Source organism: Chionomys nivalis, chromosome 9, assembly GCF_950005125.1.
Source record: "Chionomys nivalis chromosome 9, mChiNiv1.1, whole genome shotgun sequence".
Lineage (NCBI taxonomy): Eukaryota > Metazoa > Chordata > Mammalia > Rodentia > Cricetidae > Chionomys > Chionomys nivalis.
In genome coordinates, this window is record NC_080094.1 from 54,361,012 (window position 1) to 54,384,660 (window position 23,649).

Sequence of the window (23,649 nt, forward strand, 5' to 3'; positions counted from 1 at the left end):
GGCCAGAAGAGGGCACCAGATCTCATTACAGATGGTTATAGCCACTAATTATGTGGTTGAACTCAGGACCTCTAGAACAGCCAGTGCTCTTAACCTCTGAGCCATCTCCTCAGCCCCCTCACTTCCACTCTTAATTGCCCTGTGCTTGGAGATTTTCTTTTCCCAATTCTTTCCAAGTATTCCAAGTGGGTCTCCTGTCACTGACTCATGCTGGCCCCGACAGCCACGGGCAAGAAACATTTAAGGGAAAAAGGGGGCAGAGGAGGGGATGGCCCAGTTATAGAATGGAAGACATACCCTGGGATTGTTTTCTGAATTGAGAATGTCCGTCTGAAAGAAGTGCTCCTCATCCAGGTGTGTCTAAGGATGGACAGACTGGCCTTCCTCCACCTAGCCCTGGCAGTGGGGCTCTAGGATTTGCAGGTTTAGATTCAAGTCGAGGTTGCCAGTCTGCTTGCCACTGTGCCATGGAGTCACCGCATGATCATTGGCCTGGGTGTTTCTCCCTAGCACACCGAGACCGGAGAGGAGGTGCTGCGGATGTGTGTGGCAGTGAGGAAGAAGCTGCAGCTCTACTTCTGGAAGGACAGGGAGTTCCATGAACTGCAGGTAAAGTCCACTGTCCCTGCCGTGGGGATGGGGTGGGAGCTGGTGCTGTGACTGGCCGCAGCCTCCTGTTCAGAGCTAACGAGGTTCTCCCAGACAGATGCCCTGGGAGTTGCTCGTGCCCACTGCTGCGTAATTCCACAGCATTGCCGAAGATCATTTTATCTTATAGTGGCTCTCACCTTTTCCAGATTTATTTTCCAGTTCCTGGGTGATTTATATTTTTATTAGGGTAATTCATGTTGTTGGTTAGTTGGTTTTCTTTTGTTACTGTTGTTTTGAGACAGGGTTTCTCTGTGTAGCCCTGGCTGTCCTGGAACTTGCTCTGTAGACCAGACTGGCCTTGAACTCAGAGATCTGCTTGCCTCTGCCTCCTGAGTGCTGGGATTAAGTTCAAACCTGATTTATATTTTATTATGTAATTCTGGGAGTGTAGGGTATTTTGCAGAATAGAAGTAGTATACCAACAGGAAGGCCTGGGACTACTCCCCTTAACATCTTTTCAATTGAACTCATATTCTCTTTTTTTAGGGGGACTTTAGTGTTCCTGATGTGCCCAAGTCCATGGCATGGTGTGAAAATTCTATCTGTGTTGGCTTCAAGAGAGACTACTACCTGATCAGGGTAAAACCTTCTGTTTTTGCCTTGGGGAGATGATCGTGAGTTTACCTTGACAGATGATCATCACTTCTGAACTGCAGGTCGGGAGACCTTGTTGAGTACAGTTCTGGGTGTAACAGATTCCTGTCTGTGTGCATAGTTTTAGTGTGTTTTTGTTCTTAGTATTCGCCCAAATCGGGTGCGCTCCTTCTCTGCGTCATTATCCAGCAGTGTCTGATGACAGGGAGAGGCTCGGGGCTCTGTCTTACTGTCTGTCCGATCATCATATTTTTCCCAAGTGTCACCTGCTCAGAATTCAGAATTACATATGAATTTTTTTAGTGTTAGTATTTCTTAAGTATTTCTGATTTTAGAGTTCAAAATCTCTTAGTGTGTTTGTTTTCAGTTTTTCCACTAATTTCAGAAGTTGCATAGGTGTATTATAGAAAATGCCGATGAGGAAATGGGGGTGCTGCTCATCCAGACTCCCTCTCTCCCCAAATCAGAAACAGTGCAGGTGAGAGACGGGACCTTCTGTTTGGTTCCCCAGCACCTAAAGAAAAGGAAATAAGTACTTCTGCTATATGGGTTCTTCCTGTTGTTAAAATGTCCCTTGCTGGAGGCTGGAGATGGCTCAGTGGTTAAGAACACTGACTTCTTTTCTAGGGGATCCAGGTTTAGTTCCCAGCGCCCATAGGGCAACTAAGAGCCAGTTGTAACTCCAGCTCCAGGGGATCTGATGCCCTCTTCTGGTTTCCATGGGCACAGGCCGCCCACATGTGGTGCACAGATATAATATGCAGGCAAAATGCCCATGCATATAAAAAATAAAATGTTACTATGCAAACTGTCTTTAGAACTTGTTTTTTTCTCCCACAGAGTGGTGAACAGCCACAGCATTGTCTTTCCCCCTCGTGTGCATACTGTAGATAGAAAAGATGGACAGCTCCTGACCTCGTAAAGTGAGCTCAATCTCTTGGCTTCTCCCGGGTCTGATAACCCAGACTCGGCAGTTCTAGAAGCCTTCCTAATTCTCCCCACAGTGTTAGCTCCTTATTGTTTATCTCTTCGCTATTTTTGCTCTGCATGTTTAGTTTGGGGATGTTTCACTGATCCTGCACTCGGAGTGCAGAGTCCTGAAGGAGTCACTGCTCTCAGCGGACGAGATTCTAACCAGGCATGTGCATACTGAGAGGAGTCTGCGGGAGTGGCAGGGCCTAAGGCTGGAGCAGGTGTCTCACCTTCCGACTCCTTTGGACGCTTCTGTCACACAGCACCATTGCCACTGAGCTACAGACTCGGCCCCCTTCACCTTCTTAAGGTTTCATTTTCTGAGGGTGGCAAATCTTGCTTTAGGGCCATGGCTATTAAAAAATTGCTCATGTCTTGACGTACATTAAATTCTATTATTTTTGTCGTATAACTCTTGGTTTTAACAGATCTAAGGTTATATAACTAATGCCACAGTGACAATTCTAAGCAAGCCTGCATCTCCCTTCCAGCTGCCTCTCATCCAGCTCCTAGACCTCCACTGCTAAGGATGTGTTGTCTCTTAAGTTTTGTTTTTTGGAGGATGTCAAATAAACAGGATTGTATCAAGTGGAGATCTACATAGCATAGTACATTAGAGATTCATCTGTGCGCGTATGTCAGTGGTTGCTGTCTTTCACAGCTGAAGTATTCTGTGCCATGAATGGACTGGAGTTCACCTGTCAGCTGAAGGATATACCTGTTCCCCATTTTTAGCAACTCTGAAGAAAGCTACTATAAGCATTTGTATGTGAGAGTTTGTATAAATGTAAAATTTTATTTCCTATGGATAGTACCTAGAAGTGATATTGCTGGCTCCTATGGTGGGCTTGTGCTTAGCTCTATGAAAAGCTAGCATATAAGCTGGCTGTACCATTTTCATGCCCACCAGCAGTGATGTTCTGCATTGTAGCACCTCGCATCGGTAAAAGCCCCAGTTGCTCTGCACTGTAGCACGATTGGTGCCGGGCAGATGATTTTCTCCATTTTGGAAACTGCTCTTGCACTGTGGAAAAGATGGTCACAATGAAAATCATATTTGCTCGGGTCAAACAAGGAACATTATTGGCTTCTCTGGTTTGGGTTTTGTGTGGGTTATTCCAGGCTGCGTACATGCCTCTTTCTGGGAAGTGCGGGCTGACTCCCCTCATGTCTTCCTGCAGGTGGATGGAAAGGGGTCCATCAAAGAGCTCTTCCCAACAGGAAAGCAGTTGGAGCCCTTAGTTGCGCCTCTGGCAGATGGAAAAGTAGCTGTGGGTCAGGATGATCTCACCGTGGTGCTCAACGAGGAAGGCATCTGCACACAGAAATGCGCGCTGAACTGGACAGACATCCCAGTGGCCATGGGTGAGGCCAGCAGTAGCTGCTGCTTTGTCCTTTGGATGCAGGCTGTGTCATCCCTGTAAAATCGGGCTCTAGCAGACTGCCCACCTTCCGCTGCTGAGTCCAGGTCCCCTTCTTTTAAGTAAATACTTTTAGGGACATTAAAGAAGGGATAAGGTTTTTCAGGAAGTTGAGTTTTGCTTCAGAGGGGGAAGAATCTACAAAGACATACGTATTTCAGGAAGTGGTGTCCACCATTGTTTCCACTCTTCTGTCTCTTCTCTCACCTTCCTGTTAATGGTGTTTATTGGCTCCTTTGGAAAACAGTCAACATCTGGAAATTCCTTACATATCCCTCTGATATTTATAATTTAGAGGGACAGACTGCCCTCACAGTGGAGTCTTTCTAAACCCTTAGGCTCTCCTTCCTCTGCAGTGGTATTTTCTGGAAGCATGTGGCATGCTTGCTACACTTCCCTTGCAGTCAGAAACACAAACATGGTTAGTATTTTCTGTGCCGAGAGGCTCATGAGTAAAGGGTTGCATTTCACATGAAGAGCTAAGACACTGTGGATGCGTTAGAATTCAGAAGTTCGCAGAGATGAAGTCTGATTGTTCAGTTAGACGTGAAGATGATGCCCGGCATAGGGAAGATTGGATGAGGCCAGGCAGGGAGTCTGGGATTTGAAGAACAGTTTCCTTACATTCTGGGCAGACAGAACAGGGTGGAACTGGCTGAAGATGCAGAGACAAGCTGACCAGAATAAGATGCTGTGCAGCGCTTGACCAGCTCAGCCAGGAGTCTGAATCATGGAGAAACTAGTGAAGGCCAGCTGTCAGAGGCCCGTGGGACAGACTGAGAGGCTGGGGCAGTCCTAGGTAGAACTTCTTGGTAAAACACTATTGCTGGAGCGGGAGCAATGGCTCAGCCGCTAAGCACTTGTTGGCTCCCAGCACTCATGTCCAGTAACTCACAACTAACTGTAACTTCAGCGCCAAGGGATCCAGCACCTTCCTTGGGTTTCTGTGAGCACACACACACACACAGACACATAAGTAAATAATAAAGTAAACCTTTAAACCCGGCAATTTTACAGAGTGTTCTTAGCAAACCACAAGCTCTCACCAGTCTCAGAGCTAAGAATATCACCAGATAATACCCGAAGCCTTCAGCACAGCTCCCCGGCTTTGCTGTAACCTGCCTTCCTCTGGCCCCAAATCAAAGATTTTTTACTTATGATTTCTTTTGTTCTGTCACTAATAACATCTCATGCAGCCACATTCACAGTGGAATGCAGTTCTTAGGGATACCTGGATCTGTGTTCCTAGGCCATAGTCATACATAGGTCCAGAATAAATTCTTTCTTCCCCCCTTTGAGGTGAGATCTGTTCTGCATTGACAGCACCACTGATTGAATCACACCTGCCTGCAGTGCCCGTGTTCAAGTTTCTGCAGTTAGGTTTAATGTTGTGTACAAGCAGTAAATTTATTTCAGAATTCAGTATGAAGCAAAGCTTTTCTTTATTCCGTCTTAGAAGTTCTAAGTTTTTATGGCTCTTTCAAAAATATATTTTCTGTTGCGTGCCTTCATGTTGAATTTCCCTCATCACACAGCCTCCCAGAGGAAGGCTTTCATGGCAAGGAATTTGGATTTTTTTGCATACTAACTTTAGCACATTTATAGATTCTTTTGCTTCACCCAGTACACTAAGCTAGCTGGATTGTCCCATTCCTGCTACAAAGTACAGAAAGGAAAGAGTGGGTTTGGTAAATGTTCTTTTAACAAAGTCAAGGAAGAAGTCAGGGTGGTAGTGCGTACCTGTGGTCTCTCCCCTTCCTTAGGCCTTGCCTCCCAATACCAGTGCACTGGGGATTGTCAGTGTATCAGTATTTGAAAAGATGGGAATGTTCCAGCTGTAGCAGGCATTAAGTGGGGTTTGTATTTCTTTCTCTGAAAATCTTAAGCAGGAACCTTAGCCAATGTAAGGAAGGGGAAAAAAAGAAACTTCCTCCTGTTCTCTCTGGGGAATGCAAGGCATTTCTGTAGCCCAGTTCTGCAGCTGCATTGGCAGGAAAGCTGCACCCTGCATTTATCTGACCTGGCTTTGTGACAGATAGGAAAATGGCACAAGAAGCTTCTATATAATGGAGCTGGTCCAACCATGTTAGCAAAGCTCGGTGTAGCTCTGCTATGCAAGAGATGTCTCTTGATATCACTTAAGCAGGCAATGGTCCCCTTTCCTGTGGGTTGCACTGAAGGAGCCTCCTGTCTTGGTGCTTGACCTGAGGATTTTTTTTTATTGAGATCTCTTTACATCACCTTCATGTTATCTGAATCCAAGCCCACCCTTCATCCAAAGCCTTGGACAGAACACAAACTCAGCACATCCTCTCTTGCAGAGCACCAGCCCCCGTACATTGTGGCAGTGTTGCCCCGATACGTGGAGATCCGAACGCTCGAGCCGAGGCTCCTGGTTCAGAGCATTGAGTTGCAAAGGCCCCGCTTCATTACCTCAGGGGGGTAAGGAACGTCTCTCTTCACTGTGACCGCCTTGCTCCCAGGTCCCTGAACCATCGTAAGTCCCATGCCCTCTTACCAATGTTCTTCTCCCTCCAGATCAAACATTATCTATGTGGCCAGCAATCATTTTGTTTGGAGACTCATTCCTGTTCCCATGGCAACCCAAATCCAACAGCTTCTTCAGGACAAGCAGTTTGAACTGGCTCTACAGCTCGCAGTAAGTCTTGTTCCTTAAATTTGGGGGACAGACTGCTTTCTAAAGCAGCTGACCATGGTACAAATATTTGTATTTATAATTTATATTGTATTTAGATCTCTACTTATATAGATGAAGAGTAAGCTGGAAGCCTGGGGGGCTTTGACTGGGGTTTGAGTATCTATATAACTAATGACATTACTTTGCTTACCTGTTCAAGTGTAGAGTGAATGTCATTTATAATGGTGTCTTCTAGAAAGTAATGGAAGAAATAAAATAGTTTAGTAGATATTGTATGGTTTGGAACAATTAAAGACCATGCATACATTAACATATAGTAATAGTCAGTTTTTGCCTATAGCCACTAAAGGGCCCCTCGGTTCTTTCAGAAGTGACTTCTGTGGGCAAGTGTAAGCCTTCAGACTCTGGAACTGCCTCACTTGTTACACTGAACCAAGCTGCAGCCTTCTGTTTACTGTGGCCATGGGCCAGTCAGCTTTTTATCCCTGTATCAACAGACAGCTTAGAAAAAATGGTGTTTATTTACCTCACATTTTCAGAGATCCAGAGTTCAAATGGCGTAGTGCAGGCTTCACGACAAGGCCACTCCTTGGCTTTGCTACCACCTGGAACAGACAGAAATACAAGGACATACAGTTAATCCCACCATGAGCAGACAAGAGGGATCGGGGCTCCATTCATAACAGCCCTCTCTCAAGAATGCCTTTCGTCCCTAGTGACCTGAACACCTTCCAGTAAGCCACACATCTTGAAGGTCCACACTCACTTCGCTCACTTCTCGGTATCGCCACCTTAGGAAACAGGTTCCTGACCCTGGGGTCTGGGGGGACACAAAGTGCATTCTGCTGTTTGCAGCCGCTCTCCTTTGTGTTCATGTGGACTGTTGTTCCCAGCAAAGCAGCAGTGTGTCTTGCTCCATTTTTCTCTCCCATTGTTAGTGATTTTCCCCTTTAATTTTTGAGACAAGGCTGTGTAGCCCGTGCTGGTGTGGGGTTTCTGTCCACCTCACCCTCTGGCAAGTGCTGGTATTACAGGCATAGACTGACGCATGTGGTTTCTGTGATAGTTTGTATTATCTGTAGAGAGTGGATTTGCTTTCCAGAAATGACCATACGTCTCTGGACCTAACCTGGGCATTAGACTGAACAGTGTTAATTTAAAGAGGTCATGATGCTGTAATAGTAAGCTTGATTTCTAGATGGTCTTGCAGGTCTAGACTGTCTCTGAAGGAGAAGCAGCAATCACGTTAATTACTTCTGGTGGACGCCTTTATGTATGTGCATGTGCGTGCGCAGGTTCACATGCTCTGGTATGTGTATACGTGTGGAAGCTAGAGGCCTCAGGACAGCCATCCATCAGTCGTCCCCTGCCCCCCCATAGAGTCTCTGAGTGAGACCTGGGGCACGTTAGAGCCCTAGGGAGCCTCCTCTCTCCACCTCCCCAGGGCTGAGAGGTAAGCAGGTACCACCACACCAGCCTTTCTTCGTGGGTTTTAGGGATCAGACCAGTTTGATCTTTGTGCTTGCCATGTGACACTTTATGGACTGAGTTATTTTTCCAGCCCATGGTGGCTGTTTTGAAAAATAACTTTTATTCTGTGTGTGCAAATTCTGTAATTAAATTATAAATCCCACTTTAGAATGCTAATTTTTCTTTTTTTTTTAATATTTATTTATTTATTATGTTTATTTATTATGCTTGTGTGTATGTCTGCAGGCCAGAAGAGGGCACTAGACCTCATTACAGATGGTTGTGAGCCACCATGTGGTTGCTGGGAATTGAACTCAGGACCTTTGGAAGAGCAGGCAATGCTCTTAACCACTGAGCCATTCTCTCCAGCCCTAGAATGCTAATTTTTCAAGCTCTCCTACATGTATATCTTGTATGTTGAGTCTATTGCCCCTTTTATTCTCTGCATTCCCTTTTCTCACCCCTCCCCCACCGCTGGTCCCCTTAGTCCTCCGGACAGGTTTGCGTCTACTTCCTCTTTTGCCAGACAACTTCATTGTTGTGAATGGCGCTGCAGTAGACAGTGGTGTGTAAATGTCTCGAGGATGTGACTTGAGACCCCATACCCAGGAGTGGTGAAGCTGGGTCCTGTGGAAGGTCGAGTGTAAAGGTTTTTGAGAATCCTGCACCCTGACCTCCATAGTGGCTGGACTTGGCATTCGCACCTCAGTGCATAAAGTCTCCCTTTTGTTCTTGCTCTTGCCAGCATTTGTTGTCACTCGTTTTCTTGATGACTGCATTCTGACTAGGGTAAGCTGGAATCTCAATGTCATTTTAATTTGCATTTCTCTGGTGGCCAGAGAGAGTCAACATTTTTCATATTTTTATTGGCATTCTGTATTCATCTTGGGTTTGTGTGTGTGTGCCTGTGTAAGCATGCGTTAGACAGAGGTTGATGTTAGGTGGCTTCCCAGTCACTCTGTATCTTATTTTTCAAACCTGGAGATAACCAGGTGACTGAACTGCCTGGGCTAGGGATCCTCTTCTCTCTCTGCGTTCCCAACACAGGGGTTATAACTATGCATAGTTGTACCTGGCTGACTTTTTGCTGGGGTGGGACTCTGAATTCAGGTCTTTAAGAACATTACAGATTGAGCCATCTCTCCAGCCCTAGTATTTCATCTTTTTCTAAATGTTTTTCCATATGTGCCTGGTACACAAGATGAATATGACAGCCTGCCTATGATTTCAGCCTTGGAAGGTAGAGACAGATCATGCCCAGAGCAAGCTGGCTAGCAAGACTAACCATATCAGCCAGCTCTGGGTTTGATTGAGAGACCTTGCCTGATTGAATGAAGTGAGGTCTGTATTGGAATCCCTTTTGTTCTGAACTCACGTATTGCACTAGGGATCCTTCGAGCATGCTTCTGTTAGCATTCTTTTTCTTTTCTTTTGACACGGAATCTTTCTCTACATAGAACTGTCCTGGAACTCTCTATGTAGAACAGGCTGACCTGGAACTCACAGAAATCCTCCTGACAAGTGCTGGGATCAAAGGATGCTCCATCATGCCCAGTCCTTTGTTTTTGCTGTTGTTGTTTTGTTGGGTTTTTTTTTTTTGTTTTTTGAGACGGGGTTTCTCTGTAGCTTTGGAGCCTGTCCTGGAACTAGTTCTTGTAGACCAGGCTGGCCTCAAAGTCATAGAGATCCACCTGCTTCTGCCTCCCGAGTTCTGGGATTAAAGGCATGTGCCACTGCTGTCCGGCTTTTTTTTTTTTTTTTTCTGAGGCAGGGTCTCTCTGTGTAGCCCTGGCAGTCTGTCCTGAAACTCACTTTGTAGACCAGGCTGTTCTTCAACTCACAGAGATCCACCTGCCTTTGGGATTAAAAGCCTGTGCCACCACCACCTGGCAGATTTTGTTTTTAAATGTAACTTTAGACTTGATGAGATTTGACCAGCTTTCTATTAACGTCCATTTGTGTGTGTAGCAGGATCAAATCTGGCACTCACGTTCACTAGGCTTTATCCTCAGTGATCTTTAGGCTGTGACAGTTCTTCCTCTTCTCTTGTTTGTCATGGTCTTAATAGATTTCAGGGACATTAGGTAGGCGCTCAGCAGAAGCTCCGGTGATTTTCATTGCATAGGTTCTTTACAACGTGGTGTGAAGATTGTCATGCACCCTCTCCTTGGCTTTCCAGGCACCAGGCATATGTGTGGTACACATACATGTAGGCAAACATGCAGAAAATAAAAGTGCATATATTTTTTTAATCATATAAACAGGGGCTGGAGCGATGGCTCATAGGCTAAGAGCACTGGCTGCTCTTACAGAGGACCTGGGCTGGATTACCTGCACTCATGACAGCTTACAACTGTCTGTAACTCCAGTTCCAGGGGACTCTGACATTCTCTACTGGCTTCCATGGGTACTGCACATATGGGGTGCACAGACATATATATATATATATATATATATGTATGTATATAATATATATATTATCAGCAACAGGTACACAGTGCAGGCAAAACACACACACACACACACACACATATATATGTATATATAAAATTAAGCCAGGTGGTGGTAGTGCATACCTTTAGTCCCAGCACTCGGGAGACAGAGGCAAGTCTGGTCTACAAAGTGAGTTCTAGGACAGCCAGGCTACATAGAGAAACCCTACCTCAAAAAACCAAAAACAATAATAAATAAATAAAATTTTTTGAAAATTATGTAACTGAATTCTAATGCAGATTCTTTAAGAAATAAAAGTTTTCTTTAAGCCTGGCAGTGGTGGTGCACACCTTTAATCCTAGCACTTGAGAGGCAGAGGCAGGCGAATCTCTGTGAGTTTGAGACAGCCTGGTCTACAAGAGTGAGTTAGTTCCAGGACAGGCTCCAAAGCTACAGAGAAACCCTATCTCCAAAAACAAAAACAAACAAACAAAAAGAAATAAAAGTTTTCTTTAGAAGAAGTTCAGCAGATGGCGGACAATGAGAGCTGATGAGAAGCTAAGGACAATGGCACTGGGCTTTGATCCTACTGCATGTTCTGGCTTCGTGGGAGCCTAGCCTGTTTGGATGCTCACCTTTCTAGACCTAGATGGAGGGGGGAGGACCTTGGACTTCCCACAGGGCAGGGAACCCTGACTGCTTTTCAGACTGGAGAGGGAGGGGGAAAGGAGTAGGGAGAGGGGAAGAGGAGTGGGGGAGGGAGAGGGAAATGGGAGGCTGGGAGGACATGGAAATTTTTTTCAATAAAAAAAAAAAAGAAGTTCAGCAGGCAGATACCGTGTTGCTCTCGTACATTTTCTTTTAGCACCTGTGGCTGTTTTACCACCTAGAGTGAGCAGAGCAAATATTTGGAGAGTGAATGAGCTTTTATTTATTTTGTCTTTTCTTAGGAAATGAAAGATGACTCAGACAGTGAAAAGCAGCAGCAGATCCATCACATTAAGAACTTGTATGCCTTCAACCTCTTCTGCCAGAAGCGCTTTGATGAGTCCATGCAGGTCTTCGCTAAACTTGGCACAGGTAACACGCAGGTGTGGTGGAGGAGAGAGCGGGGAAGATGGGGAGAAGCGAAGCAGAAGAGCCTCGCTCTCATCACAGTTGGCCTCTGTGCCGGGCAGAGCCTCGCTCTCATCACAGTTGACCTCTGTGCTGGGCAAGCTCTCGTGAGGGGCCACGTGGTTACACACTTACAGCCCCATCCTATCTAATGTGCTCCTGCCCATTAGTGCAGGCTTCCAGTTTTCCAGAATGCTTTGTCCTCATCGTTAGAGGTAACAGTCATCCAGCCCAGCAAAGGTTCACGATCAGCAGCTGGCCAGTGCTGAGCCCTCGCTCTCTGTTAGAGTGTGGTGGTGAGGGGCAGGTACATGGGAACTGACCCGTGTGGCGGCCTGAATGAGAATGTTTCCCACAGCTCAGGTGTGGATATTCGGTTCCCAGCTGGTGGTGCTGTTTGGGGAGATTAGGAGGCATCCTTACTGGAGGAAGTAGTCACTGGAGGCGCTCGAGAATTTAGACTCTTGCCACTTCACTTTCACTCCCTGCTTCCTACTTGAGGTTCAAAATGTGAGCCCTCAACTTCCGCTCCAGCGACCATGTCTGCTGTTTGTGCCCACCCCTGCCACGACAGACTCTTGTCCCTTCTCCACGTTACCTTGGTCATGTGACTGCAATAGAAAAGTAACTGGTACAGCCTGCCAGAACTCATGCAAAACCCCGGCTCCCTGCTCAGTTTTCTCTACTAACCGTGTCTGTAAGAGAGTCTGTGTGGCTACGTAGGGCTAGAACAACACGTGTGCTGCACCGTGTGTCTGCTGCTGTTATTTCATCCGTCTGGCTTCCTTCCATATCCTTTTGTTGTTCTCTTTCCCCGCATCCCTCCCTGGCCAGTAACTTGGGTTCTTGGTTACGAGTAATGGAGATCAGTTCTGAGCAACTTTACCAGAGTCTGATCGATTGGACAGGGCCGAGTGAATCATTAGGTGGTGCTTGATGGGTCAGTTTTGCATGGTACCAGGGAACTCCGGAAGCCCTCAAAGCAGGAAGGACAGAAATTAGTTCATAGCCACAACAGTCTAGGTGAGCCTGCTCTGACATAACCACTTCTTGGCTATTGCCCCTACTAGCACTGTGGTGTCTCATCTGCTGTAACAGTCACCACTGCAGTGTGTCACTTGCCAGCACTGAGGTCTTCAGCTAGACCAACCATTTCCAAAGGAGCTCACTGTCATGGCTGACAGTTGGTGCTGTCTGGGTCCTCAGTTCTTTCCCAAGTGAGTCTTGATCAAGTGTTGTGCACAGCAGCGGACTTTGCCGAGAGGGTGTAATCTGGGGTTCCTAGATGGACACCTCTGTGTTTTTGTGACTGTCATACCTGCTGTAGTCTGTTGCTGTACATGGGTCATCACAGGCTTAAGACAAGGGAAAGCAGACTCCTCTTGAGGGAGGGGAATCATATTGTACAAGGGGGGTGTGGGACGGGCATGGGCCACACTTACTATCCTTGCTTTACCTTCTCGGGTTGAAGGGATCTGATCACCAAGAGTAGGTCATGGTCCCATTCCCAGACTGTATTAGTGTAGGAAAGGGGGTTTGGGCCCTCAGATTCTGAGAGCTAAGGCAGTTCTCCAACCACAAACACTCAGTTTGCAAGAAAGAGCTCACCAAAAGGAAATAGGTTGCTGTTGAGAGGGAGGTGGAACTGGAGAAATAGCTCAGTCAGGTTTCAGATGGTGGCCATCACAAGCATGAGAACATGATGTCAGTCCACAGAAGCCATGCAGAAAGCCAAGTGCAGTGGTACATGGTTGTGTGTCACTACAGTGCTGGGGCTTGGAGGTAGACGCCCTGCGTGCTCGGTGTTTACTTCACCTGTGTGGGCAGCTTCCCCAGGTGGCTTGACTTAGCAGAAAATATGTCCTTGAAGCTGCTAACCAGCTGTTTGCATGCATTAAAATGGCATTTATGTGGGGTTTTCTGTTTCTTTTAGGTCTGGTGTGGTAAAGCTTTCTTCTAGAGTTGTGAGCCGGCCTGCTCTCGGTCATTTCCAAACATTAGTGATCTGGGGGAGAATACGCACAGACCAGTGTGATTGTTGTCTAATATGACATCATTTCCTACTTTAGCAACTACACATAAGCTAATCCACGGTAGCCAAACTTGGGTGAGTCGGGGACGCCATGCCATAGATGGCTTTGGGAGCACAGCATTGGTGAGGAAGCCATGTAAACTCATATTAGGTGTGAGCCAGGGGAAGAGGCCACAGTGGGGAACAGTCTCACAGGGCTGAAATACCCTGTTTACAAATCCAGTGCAGCATGGACTGGATCCAGATGTCTGTGTTGGCTCCGCTGCCACTCTCTTCTGTGTTCTACTGCTAAGTCACCACAGCCCTATGTTCTGAGGGTCTGTTTTGCAGTTGAATATAAAATAGTTAGGCATCTCTACAAATGGGGCGTTTTAGTTACCACCTGGCAGATGGTGCATCCATGAGCCATGCCAGGGTCCAGGGAAGAGTATTCTAGGCTGAGGGAGCAGCCAGCACATATTCATGAGGTAAGAAGAATACCTGGGAATTCGGGAACTGGCCAGTCAGCAGAGTGGACAGAGCTGTCCAATGTCCTTTTTCTGCTGAGTGATGTCATTTCCTTGTTCTCATGTATCTGTGTTCTGTGTTCTTGGTTTTGAGGGTGTGGTGTAACCGTGGTCTCAGAACCCTCTCCCTCTAAGCAAACCTAAGTGTTGGCAGTGCCAGCTCTGCCCTCAGTCCTGGGCTTCTAGGGTAAAGCACGGCACAAGTACACAAAGTTCTTGCATGAGAAACCATTCAGTTAAACATTGGGGTTGGCAGAGGGTGTGTGTGTGTGTGTGTGTGTGTGTGTGTGTGTGATAGAGTTCTCCAGAAGCAGGAAGACTGAGTGAGGCCAGACTTGGTGACTGGCATCTGTGTCACCTCCACACCAGTGCAGACAGTAGCTCTGCGCAAAGCCATCCTGGGCTACATAGTGAGTTCTAGGAAAGCCTGACATGGAGTATGAGAACCTATCTCCACAGCCAAACGAAAGTAAGAAAGTGGACTGGGCCCCGGAGCATGAAGAGGAAAATGGATTGTGAAGGGAACCATGGAGTCACAGAACTCTCACCCTGTGTCCAGTGACCTGCGGGCCCGGGGTGCCATTTGGTGACGTGTGGCATGAGATCAAGCCAGAAAGATAGATTTCCAAGAACCCCAAGGGCCACAAAGGAGCTTGGAGTTTGATAGGCCTTAGGCAATATCGCAAGGCCTTTTGACTTTGCAATGCTGGCACTGAAGCCTGGGGCTTGAACATGCTAGAGTCCCACCCTTGAGCTGCATGCCCAGCCTCTCATCACTGGGTGCTCAGTAGACTGTAGGTGTAGATGTAGACACAGGAGGCAGGCAAAGGTAGGATGTGCACTTCCTGTTCTCCACAGCGGCCTTCCTCCCCGCGGCTGTGCCTTGGTGGCGCTCCTGTGCTGCCGGCCACTCTGCTTAGTTCCCCATTCTCATCAGCGCTCAGACAGATTCCTGCTCCTGAGGAATGGGGTCTTCTTAGACGGACCCGATACTGTGGTATGCTGTGACGTGGGTCAAATGGGTTCAGAGCCTCAAGGCTTGCCTTCCAGTTGGCTGGCCAAGCGCTCATGTCCATTGCAAGGGAGGTGGCCTTCCCTTGCCCAACTCTGCATTTTTCTAAGGGAAAATAAAGTATAAGAATGGACAAAGATCTTTTAAGAAATCCTGATCTGAGTTTGTTACTCATTTTGTCCCTTCATACAGATGTTTTTGACATTTATACATTTAACAGAATTGTGATCATGTTGTATACTTTAAGTGTGTGCTTCATAGTTACAGTGTGCACTATGTTGCAACACTCTAACCGGCTGAAGTAAAACACTGTATTCTGCTGTTAAAGGACCTATGCATTGTTTCCAAAATCACAGTTATAAATAATGTGCACCTTGCATGCACACTGTGGCTATATACTAAATTCTAGAGGGTAAAAAAGAAAAAATCCATTTTGATGTTGAGTTTTTATTAATTGTGCTGATTTCTAATATATTTCATTACATTACAGTTTTTAGCACTTTAAAAAATTGTGTGTGTGTGTGTATGTGAGTGCACACGTGCGTGTGCACGCACATGCACAAATCTGTTGGTTGTACCAGGCTTTTTGTTTTTGGGCCATCAACTAACTCCCAAATCATGACCCAGAGACTTATTAGTTTTAAATGGTCTGTTTGGCTTAGACTCATTTCTGGCTAGCTCTTTTAACTTAAATTAACCTGTTTCTCTATATCTGCTTTTTGCCTTGGGGCTCATTACCTTTCTTGTATATCTTACTTTCACTGACTTCTTGCTCCAGGCATGTCCTTTGTTCTCTCCTCCTTCTCTTCTTTCAAACCTAGATTTCTCTTCATATTTATTCTGTCTACCTGGTAGCCCCACCTACCTTTCTCCTACCTAGCTATCGGTGATTCATCTCTTTATTAGGCAGGCAAGGGAAAACAGATACAACACATCTTTTCCTAATTAAACACACATCCTTACATCGTTAAACAAATGCAGCATAAACAAGTAACATACCTTTACACAGTGTTCTACAGCATAAACAAATGTGACACATCTTTGCCTAGTTAAACAAATATTCCACGACAGTTGGTCTTTTTCACTTAAATATCAGTTTTTTCTTTGCAAGTTTTGAAAAGTCTGCTTCTTTTAGAGTTGATAAATAGTCCTAATTCTGTGTCTGTAAGTCTTGCCATTTTTTGTTACATATGAATGAAATTTTTATATAGTGTTCAGATCATAACTAGGTGGCTTATTAAGTTTTTCTGAGCTTAGGCTCATTTCTTTGGTTGAGGGGTAATACAGACATGCTTATGTATGTCTATAGTTGTAGCACTTGTTAGACAGAGAATGATTGCCACAAATCTGGGGCCAGCCTACTCTATGTAATAAAGTCATGACCAGCCAAGGTTATATAGACCTGGCTCAAAAAAAAAAAAATGAAATAAGCAATAAACCATGGGCACAAGGTGTTCTCTGCTACCGTACATGGGCGCAAGGCGTTCTCTGCTACCATACATGGGCACAAGGTGTTCTCTGCTACTGTACAGTCATGTTGTGCTTTGTGTGCTCACCTTTCTTACAGATCCCACCCACGTGATGGGCTTGTACCCTGACCTGCTGCCCACAGACTATAGGAAGCAACTGCAGTACCCCAACCCGCTGCCCACGCTCTCTGGTGCCGAACTGGAGAAGGCTCATTTAGCTCTCATTGACTACCTGACACAGGTAGGTGTGTGGGAGCCTCGGCTTCAGAGTCCCATCTCTGCCTCTCCATAGCAGCGACAGGGCTGCAAGAGGTCCATAAGTGGAAGCTCTGGAGGTTGGGGTAGGCCATCTGCTGCACCCTTCAACTTAGTAAGTAGTACCAGTTATTTTTGTCCTTTAAATACTTTTATGAATTCTTTGAGAATTACATACAATGTATTTTAATCATATTCACCCTTAATTTCTCCCAAACTTCCTCCTAACTTTGTATCCTCTTTTTTGCTTTTTCGAGACAGGGTTTCTCTGTGGTTTTGGAGCCTGTCCTGGAACTAGCTCTTGTAGACCAGGCTGGTCTCGAACTCACAGAGATCCGCCTGCCTCTGCCTCCCGAGTGCTGGGATTAAAGGTGTGCGCCACCACCGCCCGGCTTGTATCCTCTTTTTTTTTTTTTTTTATTTTTTTATTTTTTTATTCTTTTTTAATTAAAATTTCCAACTGCTCCCCGTTTCCCATTTCCCTCCCCCTCCTCCCACATATTGCCCCTTCCCCCCACTCCCCTCCCCCATCCCCACTCCTCTTCTCCTCCCCCCAGTCCATTCCCCCTCCCTCTCGATACTGAAGAACAGTCCAAATTCCCTGCCCTACAGGAAGACCAAGGTCCTCCCACTTCCATCCAGGCCCAGGAAGGTGAGCATCCAAACAGGCTAAGCTCCCACAAAGCCAGTTCATGTATTAGGATCGAAACCTAGTGCCATTGTCCTTGGCTTCTCATCAGCCTTCATTGTCCGCCATGTTCAGAGAGTCCAGTTTCAACCCATGCTTATTCAGTCCCAGTCCAGCTGGCCTTGGAGAGCTCCCAATAGATCAGTTCCACTGTCACAGTGGGTGGGTGCACGCCTCGTGGTCCTAATTTCCTTGCTCATGTTCTCCCTCCTTCTGCTCCTCATTTGGACCTTAAGAGCTCAGACCTTGTATCCTCTTTTTAAAGGACAATTTGTACTATCTATGTGCTACTTAGGTGTGGGACCAGCCACATCCTTAAAGTCTTTAATTGACACTCATTCCCCTAGAACCAACAGCTATTCATAGCTCTGTGGTTAAGGGTCAGGGCTGTTTTGTTTAAAATCAAATCCTCATATCAGGAAGTATTCACAGTAAGTTATTATCTGGCCTAAAAAGGGTAAATTTTAATTATTATGAACTTTTAATGCCATAAATAATTGTGTGTGGTGGGGGAAAATGCCTATAGTTTGGGAAACATAGAAAAGTATAAGCCATGGGACCGTAGGGGTGCATGCCTTTAATCTCAGCACTTTGGAGGCAGACCTCTGAGTCTGAGGCCAGCCAGATCTACAGAGTGAGTTCCAGACAGCCAGAGATACACAGGGAAACTCTGTCTCTAAAACAGAGTGTAAGCCAGAAACAAAACACCCATAGTTCTTCCCGAGAGAAGTGATCAACACTTTAGCATTGCTTGTTTAGTTTCTTACTGTATTCACGAACTAGCCTCTACCTGTTTAAGATTATTTTTATTTTATGTATAAGGCTGTTCTGTTGGCATGTGTGTCTGTATAATACGTGTATGCCTAGTGTCAGCAGAGGACAGAAGAGAAGGCATGGGTGCCCTGGAACTGGAGTTATAGACAGTTGTGAGCTGCCATGTGGGTACTGGGATCGAGCCCAGTCCTCTGAAGAAGAGCCTGGCTCTTAACTACTGAGCCATCTCTCCAGCCCATTTTGTTTTTATTAATTTGTTTATTAAATTAAGATCAGTGTATTTTCTTTTTTATAGTTTACAGCTTAAAATTTAGTTATATATTGGCAAAGTCTTTCTTTGTCAGTAATGATCCTATAATATATGTTTATGGTTCAATTTTTTCAATTTACAGACAATCAAGTGAAAGTTTAAAGTCAGCACTACAACTTACCTTTCCCTACAGCTCAGTGTTTTGAAGTAGGAACTCATGTAACCCAGGCTGAACTTGAACTCCCTAAGCAGCTAAGGAGCTTGTAACCCTCCTGCCTTGTTTCCCAAGTGCTGGGACTGCAGGTGTGCACACTGCACCCAGCTTATGTGATGCTGGGGATTTGTGCATGGGAGACAAGTACACACCAACTGGATTGTACCCCAGCCCTCAAACTTTTTTTTTTTTAAATTTATTTATTATGTATACAACATTCTGCCTTGATGTATGCCCACATGCCAGAGGAGGGCGGCAGATCTCATTACAGATGGTTGTGAACCACCATGTGGTTGCTGGGAATTGAACTCAGGACCTCTGGAAGAGCAGCCAGTGCTCTTAACCTCTGAGCCATCTCTCCAGTACCCTCAAACTTCTTAACTCTCATTTTGTCACAAATGCTTCCTGTTTATTTCCTGTGTGTGCATTTGTGTCAGAGACTTTAGAGCGTGTTTCAGGCATCCCTGCGGGCTCTGAAAAGTAGCTCTGGAAAGTCGTCCTGCTGCGCTTCACGACTGCTGCAGGGTCAGTGGGGGTCAACTTGTCTGATCCCAACCTTGAGCTCCAGGGTACCCAGCTATGACTGGCAGCCTGCAAGAATCACACAAGCTTGTCTCATTGTTCACACTTTGGAGCCCTGGACCGAGTAAAGACGGTTCCTGGGATAGAAGGTTTCCAGGAGGCTGGTCCTTTGGCTTCTGCCGTCTCAGCTTTAGGAAGCAGATCACACTTTCTTCCCTGGTCCCCAGTGACCTTGGAGATGCAGGAAATTAAGAAGCACCATTGTTTTGTTAAACAAGGCCATGACTTTGGCAGACAGAAAGAAGTACAAACGGAATGACTATGCTATCTGAAGATTGTTTTTATTCACTTATTTATGTTGAAATGGGGTCTCACTATGTTGCCTGAGTTGAGCTTGAATTCATGATCTTGAATTCTCTACTCAACTTTCTGAGTAGCCGTGATTACAAGCCTGTGCCTCCATAGCCAGCTAGATGAGGTTTTAGAACAGGCAGAAGCTAACCTTAGAAACAAGTGGAGTTTGGAGTATAGCTCCATGGTAGAGTGCTTGCCTGGCATGTGCGAGGCCCTAGGTTGGATCCCTAGCACTGCAGAAACAAAGCAGGAGCTCATCACCATTATCACTGGATCTGCGGCGACGTGACAGTCATGTCTGTCACATCATGAATGCCGCTGTGAGATCCTGGGTGATTTGGGGGCCTTCAGAGTTAGCTCAGCTCGGACGATGAAGGTAGATCTAGTCCTGGCCTTGACTCCATGTTTTTGCCATTTACAGAAACGAAGCCAGCTGGTAAAGAAGCTGAATGACTCGGATCACCAGTCCAGCACCTCCCCACTCATGGAAGGCACCCCCACCATCAAGTCCAAGAAAAAATTACTACAGATCATCGACACCACCCTGCTCAAGTGCTACCTTCATGTGAGTTGTGTCAGGATGCCAGTCCCCTGGCGGGATCTCTGTAGGAGACTTCCACTAGTAAGAGTAAGATTCTGAAGGATGGAGACCTCCTCGCCTTTGCACGATGCCTTTGTGATAAGGGGATAAGGCAAGATGCTCTTTTGGGAGGTTCCTTTGCTAATGAAATTGAAGCTAGTGCCACAGTCTCAACAGGGACAGTAATACTTCAAGGAAAATAACCACTTTGTTTTCCTCAGAAGCATTGAGCCATGTGCTAAAGAGTAGAAACATGCCCTACAGGCCGCCGCTTGTCCTTCTGCATCAAGGACCATTTGCTCCCTGTGCTTGTGAGCCTGGCTAGCGAAGGGTGGGGCTTCCAGGAAGGAGTTCTGCTGCCACCCCACATGATCCTATGTCAGCATCCTGTCTCCCCCAACAGACAAACGTGGCCCTGGTGGCTCCCTTGCTGCGCCTAGAGAACAACCACTGTCACATTGAGGAAAGTGAGCACGTGCTGAAGAAGGCTCACAAGTACAGTGAGCTGATCATCCTGTATGAGAAGAAGGGGCTCCATGAGAAAGGTGACCCCACAGGGCCTTCCGGAGTTCGGGGGCAGGGAGCTCTTGTACATTGGCAGCGTCCAGTGGACCTCAATGAGGAAGAGGTTCATGGGTTTGTTTTTGGGCTTTGTGGCAGCTCTGCAGGTGCTGGTGGACCAGTCCAAGAAAGCAAACTCACCTCTGAAAGGCCATGAGAGGACTGTGCAGTATCTGCAGCACTTGGGTGAGCCCTGTTGTGGTGGTGGGTTTTGAGATGGAGCCTCCCTGTGTAGACCAGGCTGGCCTTGAACTTACAGAGGTCCACCTGCCTCTGCCTCCTGAGTGCTAGGATCAAAGGCGTGCGCCACCACATCCAGCCCTAAGCCCCGCTTTTTTTTTTTTTTTTTTTTTTTTTTTTTTTTTTTTTTTTTTGGTTTTTCGAGACAGGGTTTCTCTGTGGTTTTGGAGCCTGTCCTGGAACTAGCTCTTGTAGACCAGGCTGGTCTCGAACTCACAGAGATCCGCCTGCCTCTGCCTCCCAAGTGCTGGGATTAAAGGCGTGCGCCACCACCGCCCGGCTAAGCCCCGCTTTTAAGAGCAGTGGGGGTGGCTCCTGTTTGTGTGGGTCTGGTTACCCTCCATTCCTGAGTCTGGTCCTTCCCTTGTATTCCATCCATTCCCTTCCTCTGCGTGCCATCAATAATGCAGTGATCGAACCATGAAGCCCTTTAGTATGTGGACAGACCATGAGGAGCAAGCAGCTCTGAATGGCTGGTGCTTGGCTCTGTCTTGTCCACGGAATGAATACATACCCGTACACCTACCCTTCCAGTCTTACTGGACAGGTCTGATTTTTATCTACTGCTAACAACCCTTACTTTTCCTTTGAAGGCACAGAAAACCTACATTTGATTTTTTCCTACTCGGTCTGGGTGCTGAGAGACTTCCCAGAAGATGGCCTGAAGGTAGGCCATGGCCCCGGACTTGACTGGTGCCGCAGTTGATCCAGATTGTATTTGGTGAAAGACCCACAGATACAGGAGGAGGCTGAATTGCCCATTCCTTTGGCGTCATAGGGTAAAGTGACCATGTGGGACAAGACTGTATACGTAGAGGGAACCTTGTCCTAAGGCCATTAGGCTCCAACCTAGACCGCTGTATATCAGACAGCTACTGATGCCTTATCCACCCTTCCCCTCAAAGTGTCTGCAGCCCCAACAATTGAAGGCATGTGTGTTTGTACCCAGAGTCAGAGGTTCTGCTTGTAGAATTCAGGTTTGTTCTGACAGATATTCACTGAAGACCTTCCGGAAGTGGAGTCTCTGCCACGAGAGCGAGTGCTCAACTTCTTAATAGAGAATTTCAAGGGTCTGGCTATTCCTTACCTGGTGAGATACCGTTTGGTTTGCCCCAAAAGACTTTAAACCCAGCATCTAGGAACATTAATCAACTTAGGCAGTTCAGATTCCAGGGAGGGTGGGTGTTTCCCCAGGGAACCAAGTTAGGAACGCTGCTCTTAATGAAAGTTTCTCAATCTAATGGAGAATCAAGGGAACCAAGAATTTAATCCCAGCATTTGGGAGAGGCAGAGGCAGGCAGGTCTGATTTCAAGGCCAGTCTGCCCTACACAGTGAGTTTCAGTTTAGACTGAAAATTTAAAAAAATCCTTCCTGACCTCACTGGGTTTGTTGTGGTTTTGGAAGAGCTGCCCCTAGGTAATCTTTGCGGCTTAGTTAGGGAACAAGCGGGATGGGTCCCAAGAGGGAGACTGGGAGGTGGGCTCACAGCACAGGAGGGTACCAATGAGAACGACCTTCATCCTGCCTCAGGAGCACATCATCCACGTGTGGGAAGAAACAGGCTCACGGTTCCACAACTGCCTGATCCAGCTGTACTGTGAGAAAGTCCAGAGTCTGATGAAAGACTACCTTCTGTCCCTGCCCACAGGTATCAGTGCCCACCCTACGCGGGTGACCCCAGACACTGGTCCCTGCCCACAGGTATCAGTGCCCACCCTACGCGGGTGACCCCAGACACTGGTGCCTGCCCACATGTAAAAGTACACCGGTTTCATTCCACGCTCTCCTCACTATATGTATGAGAACTAGGCTGAAAATTTAAAAACATACAAACACAGACAGACAGATGGGGCCACAGGGACATCCTTGAGATAAGAGTGCCAATACCCACTTTATTGTGTTCAGGGGCAGTTTATATAGGGCTCTGGCCACGCCCCAGCTCTTGGGATCTTTCAGCTGCAGGCCCATCAGCCTGCCATCAGGGTCTCTTGCTCAGAGCAGCTGCAGGCTGCTTAGAGCAGAGGAAAACAAGTTGTTTACAAGAAATTCAGGGTCTTGATCTGCAGTCCCCAACACCCACAGGCATCAGTGCCCACCCTACGTGGGTGGCCCCAGACACTGGTGCCTGTGTGTGGTGGAAACAGGCCCTGTTGTTCTCTCTGGGTAGGAGGACCTTTAAGGGAATCAGAGGCCCTGGGTGACTCAGGAGCCCTTGTCTGGTTATGGGTATCTCTGGGAATCCTTCTAAGTAGGACAGAAGGACAGATCTGTCTGCAAGATGACAGCTGTGTTGCTAAGAGACATGTTGGCCAGTATGTTTCTCTGTTCACAGCCTTCCTTAATGTCACACTGTGTTTTAGGGCCAGGGAGACCATGGAGTGAAAGAACTACTGGGAAATCTCCTTGGAGGCCCTCCTTGCTCACAGGGGAACACCCCTGAGCCCCATTCCTCTCATTTGACCCCCCCCCCACATTGTTGCTTAGCAGCATTGTTTCATGTGGAGCTTGGTTTCCCTTAAAGGCAAAATTCCTGTCCCCGCTGGAGAGGAGATGGGCGAGCTGGGAGAATACCGGCAGAAGCTGCTCATGTTCCTGGAAATTTCCAGCTACTATGACCCAGGCCGGCTCATCTGTGATTTTCCCTTTGATGGTGAGTGTCTCGCTTAGAGCCGAACCGTTTCAGCTGACCGCAATGGGAAGGCTCGTCTCTGCCTTTTACCGCTGCTCTCAGCCCCCAAGGGTGGGCGTGTGAGGACTAGCTCCTGTCCTCAGCATCACTTGTACTGAGGCTGAGAGAAGACTCCGGGTGTGAGCAGTGTGCTGATTTGTAGATTGTCATCTGTTGCTTTAGATATAAGGATTCTTATTGGAACTC

At 46.8% G+C, this 23,649-nt stretch overlaps 1 protein-coding gene across 1 annotated transcript in view; it reads left to right on the forward strand.

Moving 5' to 3' along the window:
- Positions 1-23,649, forward strand: part of Vps39 (VPS39 subunit of HOPS complex) — a 43,659-nt gene that overhangs the window by 14,010 nt on the left and 6,000 nt on the right. Inside the window, exons 6-19 of the mRNA XM_057781196.1 lie at positions 511-609; positions 1,138-1,230; positions 3,399-3,582; positions 5,960-6,080; positions 6,177-6,297; positions 11,151-11,280; positions 16,434-16,576; positions 19,814-19,957; positions 20,376-20,517; positions 20,633-20,719; positions 21,367-21,440; positions 21,765-21,863; positions 22,305-22,422; positions 23,296-23,424. Of these exons, the coding sequence (XP_057637179.1) occupies positions 511-609; positions 1,138-1,230; positions 3,399-3,582; positions 5,960-6,080; positions 6,177-6,297; positions 11,151-11,280; positions 16,434-16,576; positions 19,814-19,957; positions 20,376-20,517; positions 20,633-20,719; positions 21,367-21,440; positions 21,765-21,863; positions 22,305-22,422; positions 23,296-23,424 (1,684 nt within the window). The remainder of the gene's footprint in view (positions 1-510; positions 610-1,137; positions 1,231-3,398; positions 3,583-5,959; positions 6,081-6,176; positions 6,298-11,150; positions 11,281-16,433; positions 16,577-19,813; positions 19,958-20,375; positions 20,518-20,632; positions 20,720-21,366; positions 21,441-21,764; positions 21,864-22,304; positions 22,423-23,295; positions 23,425-23,649) is intronic.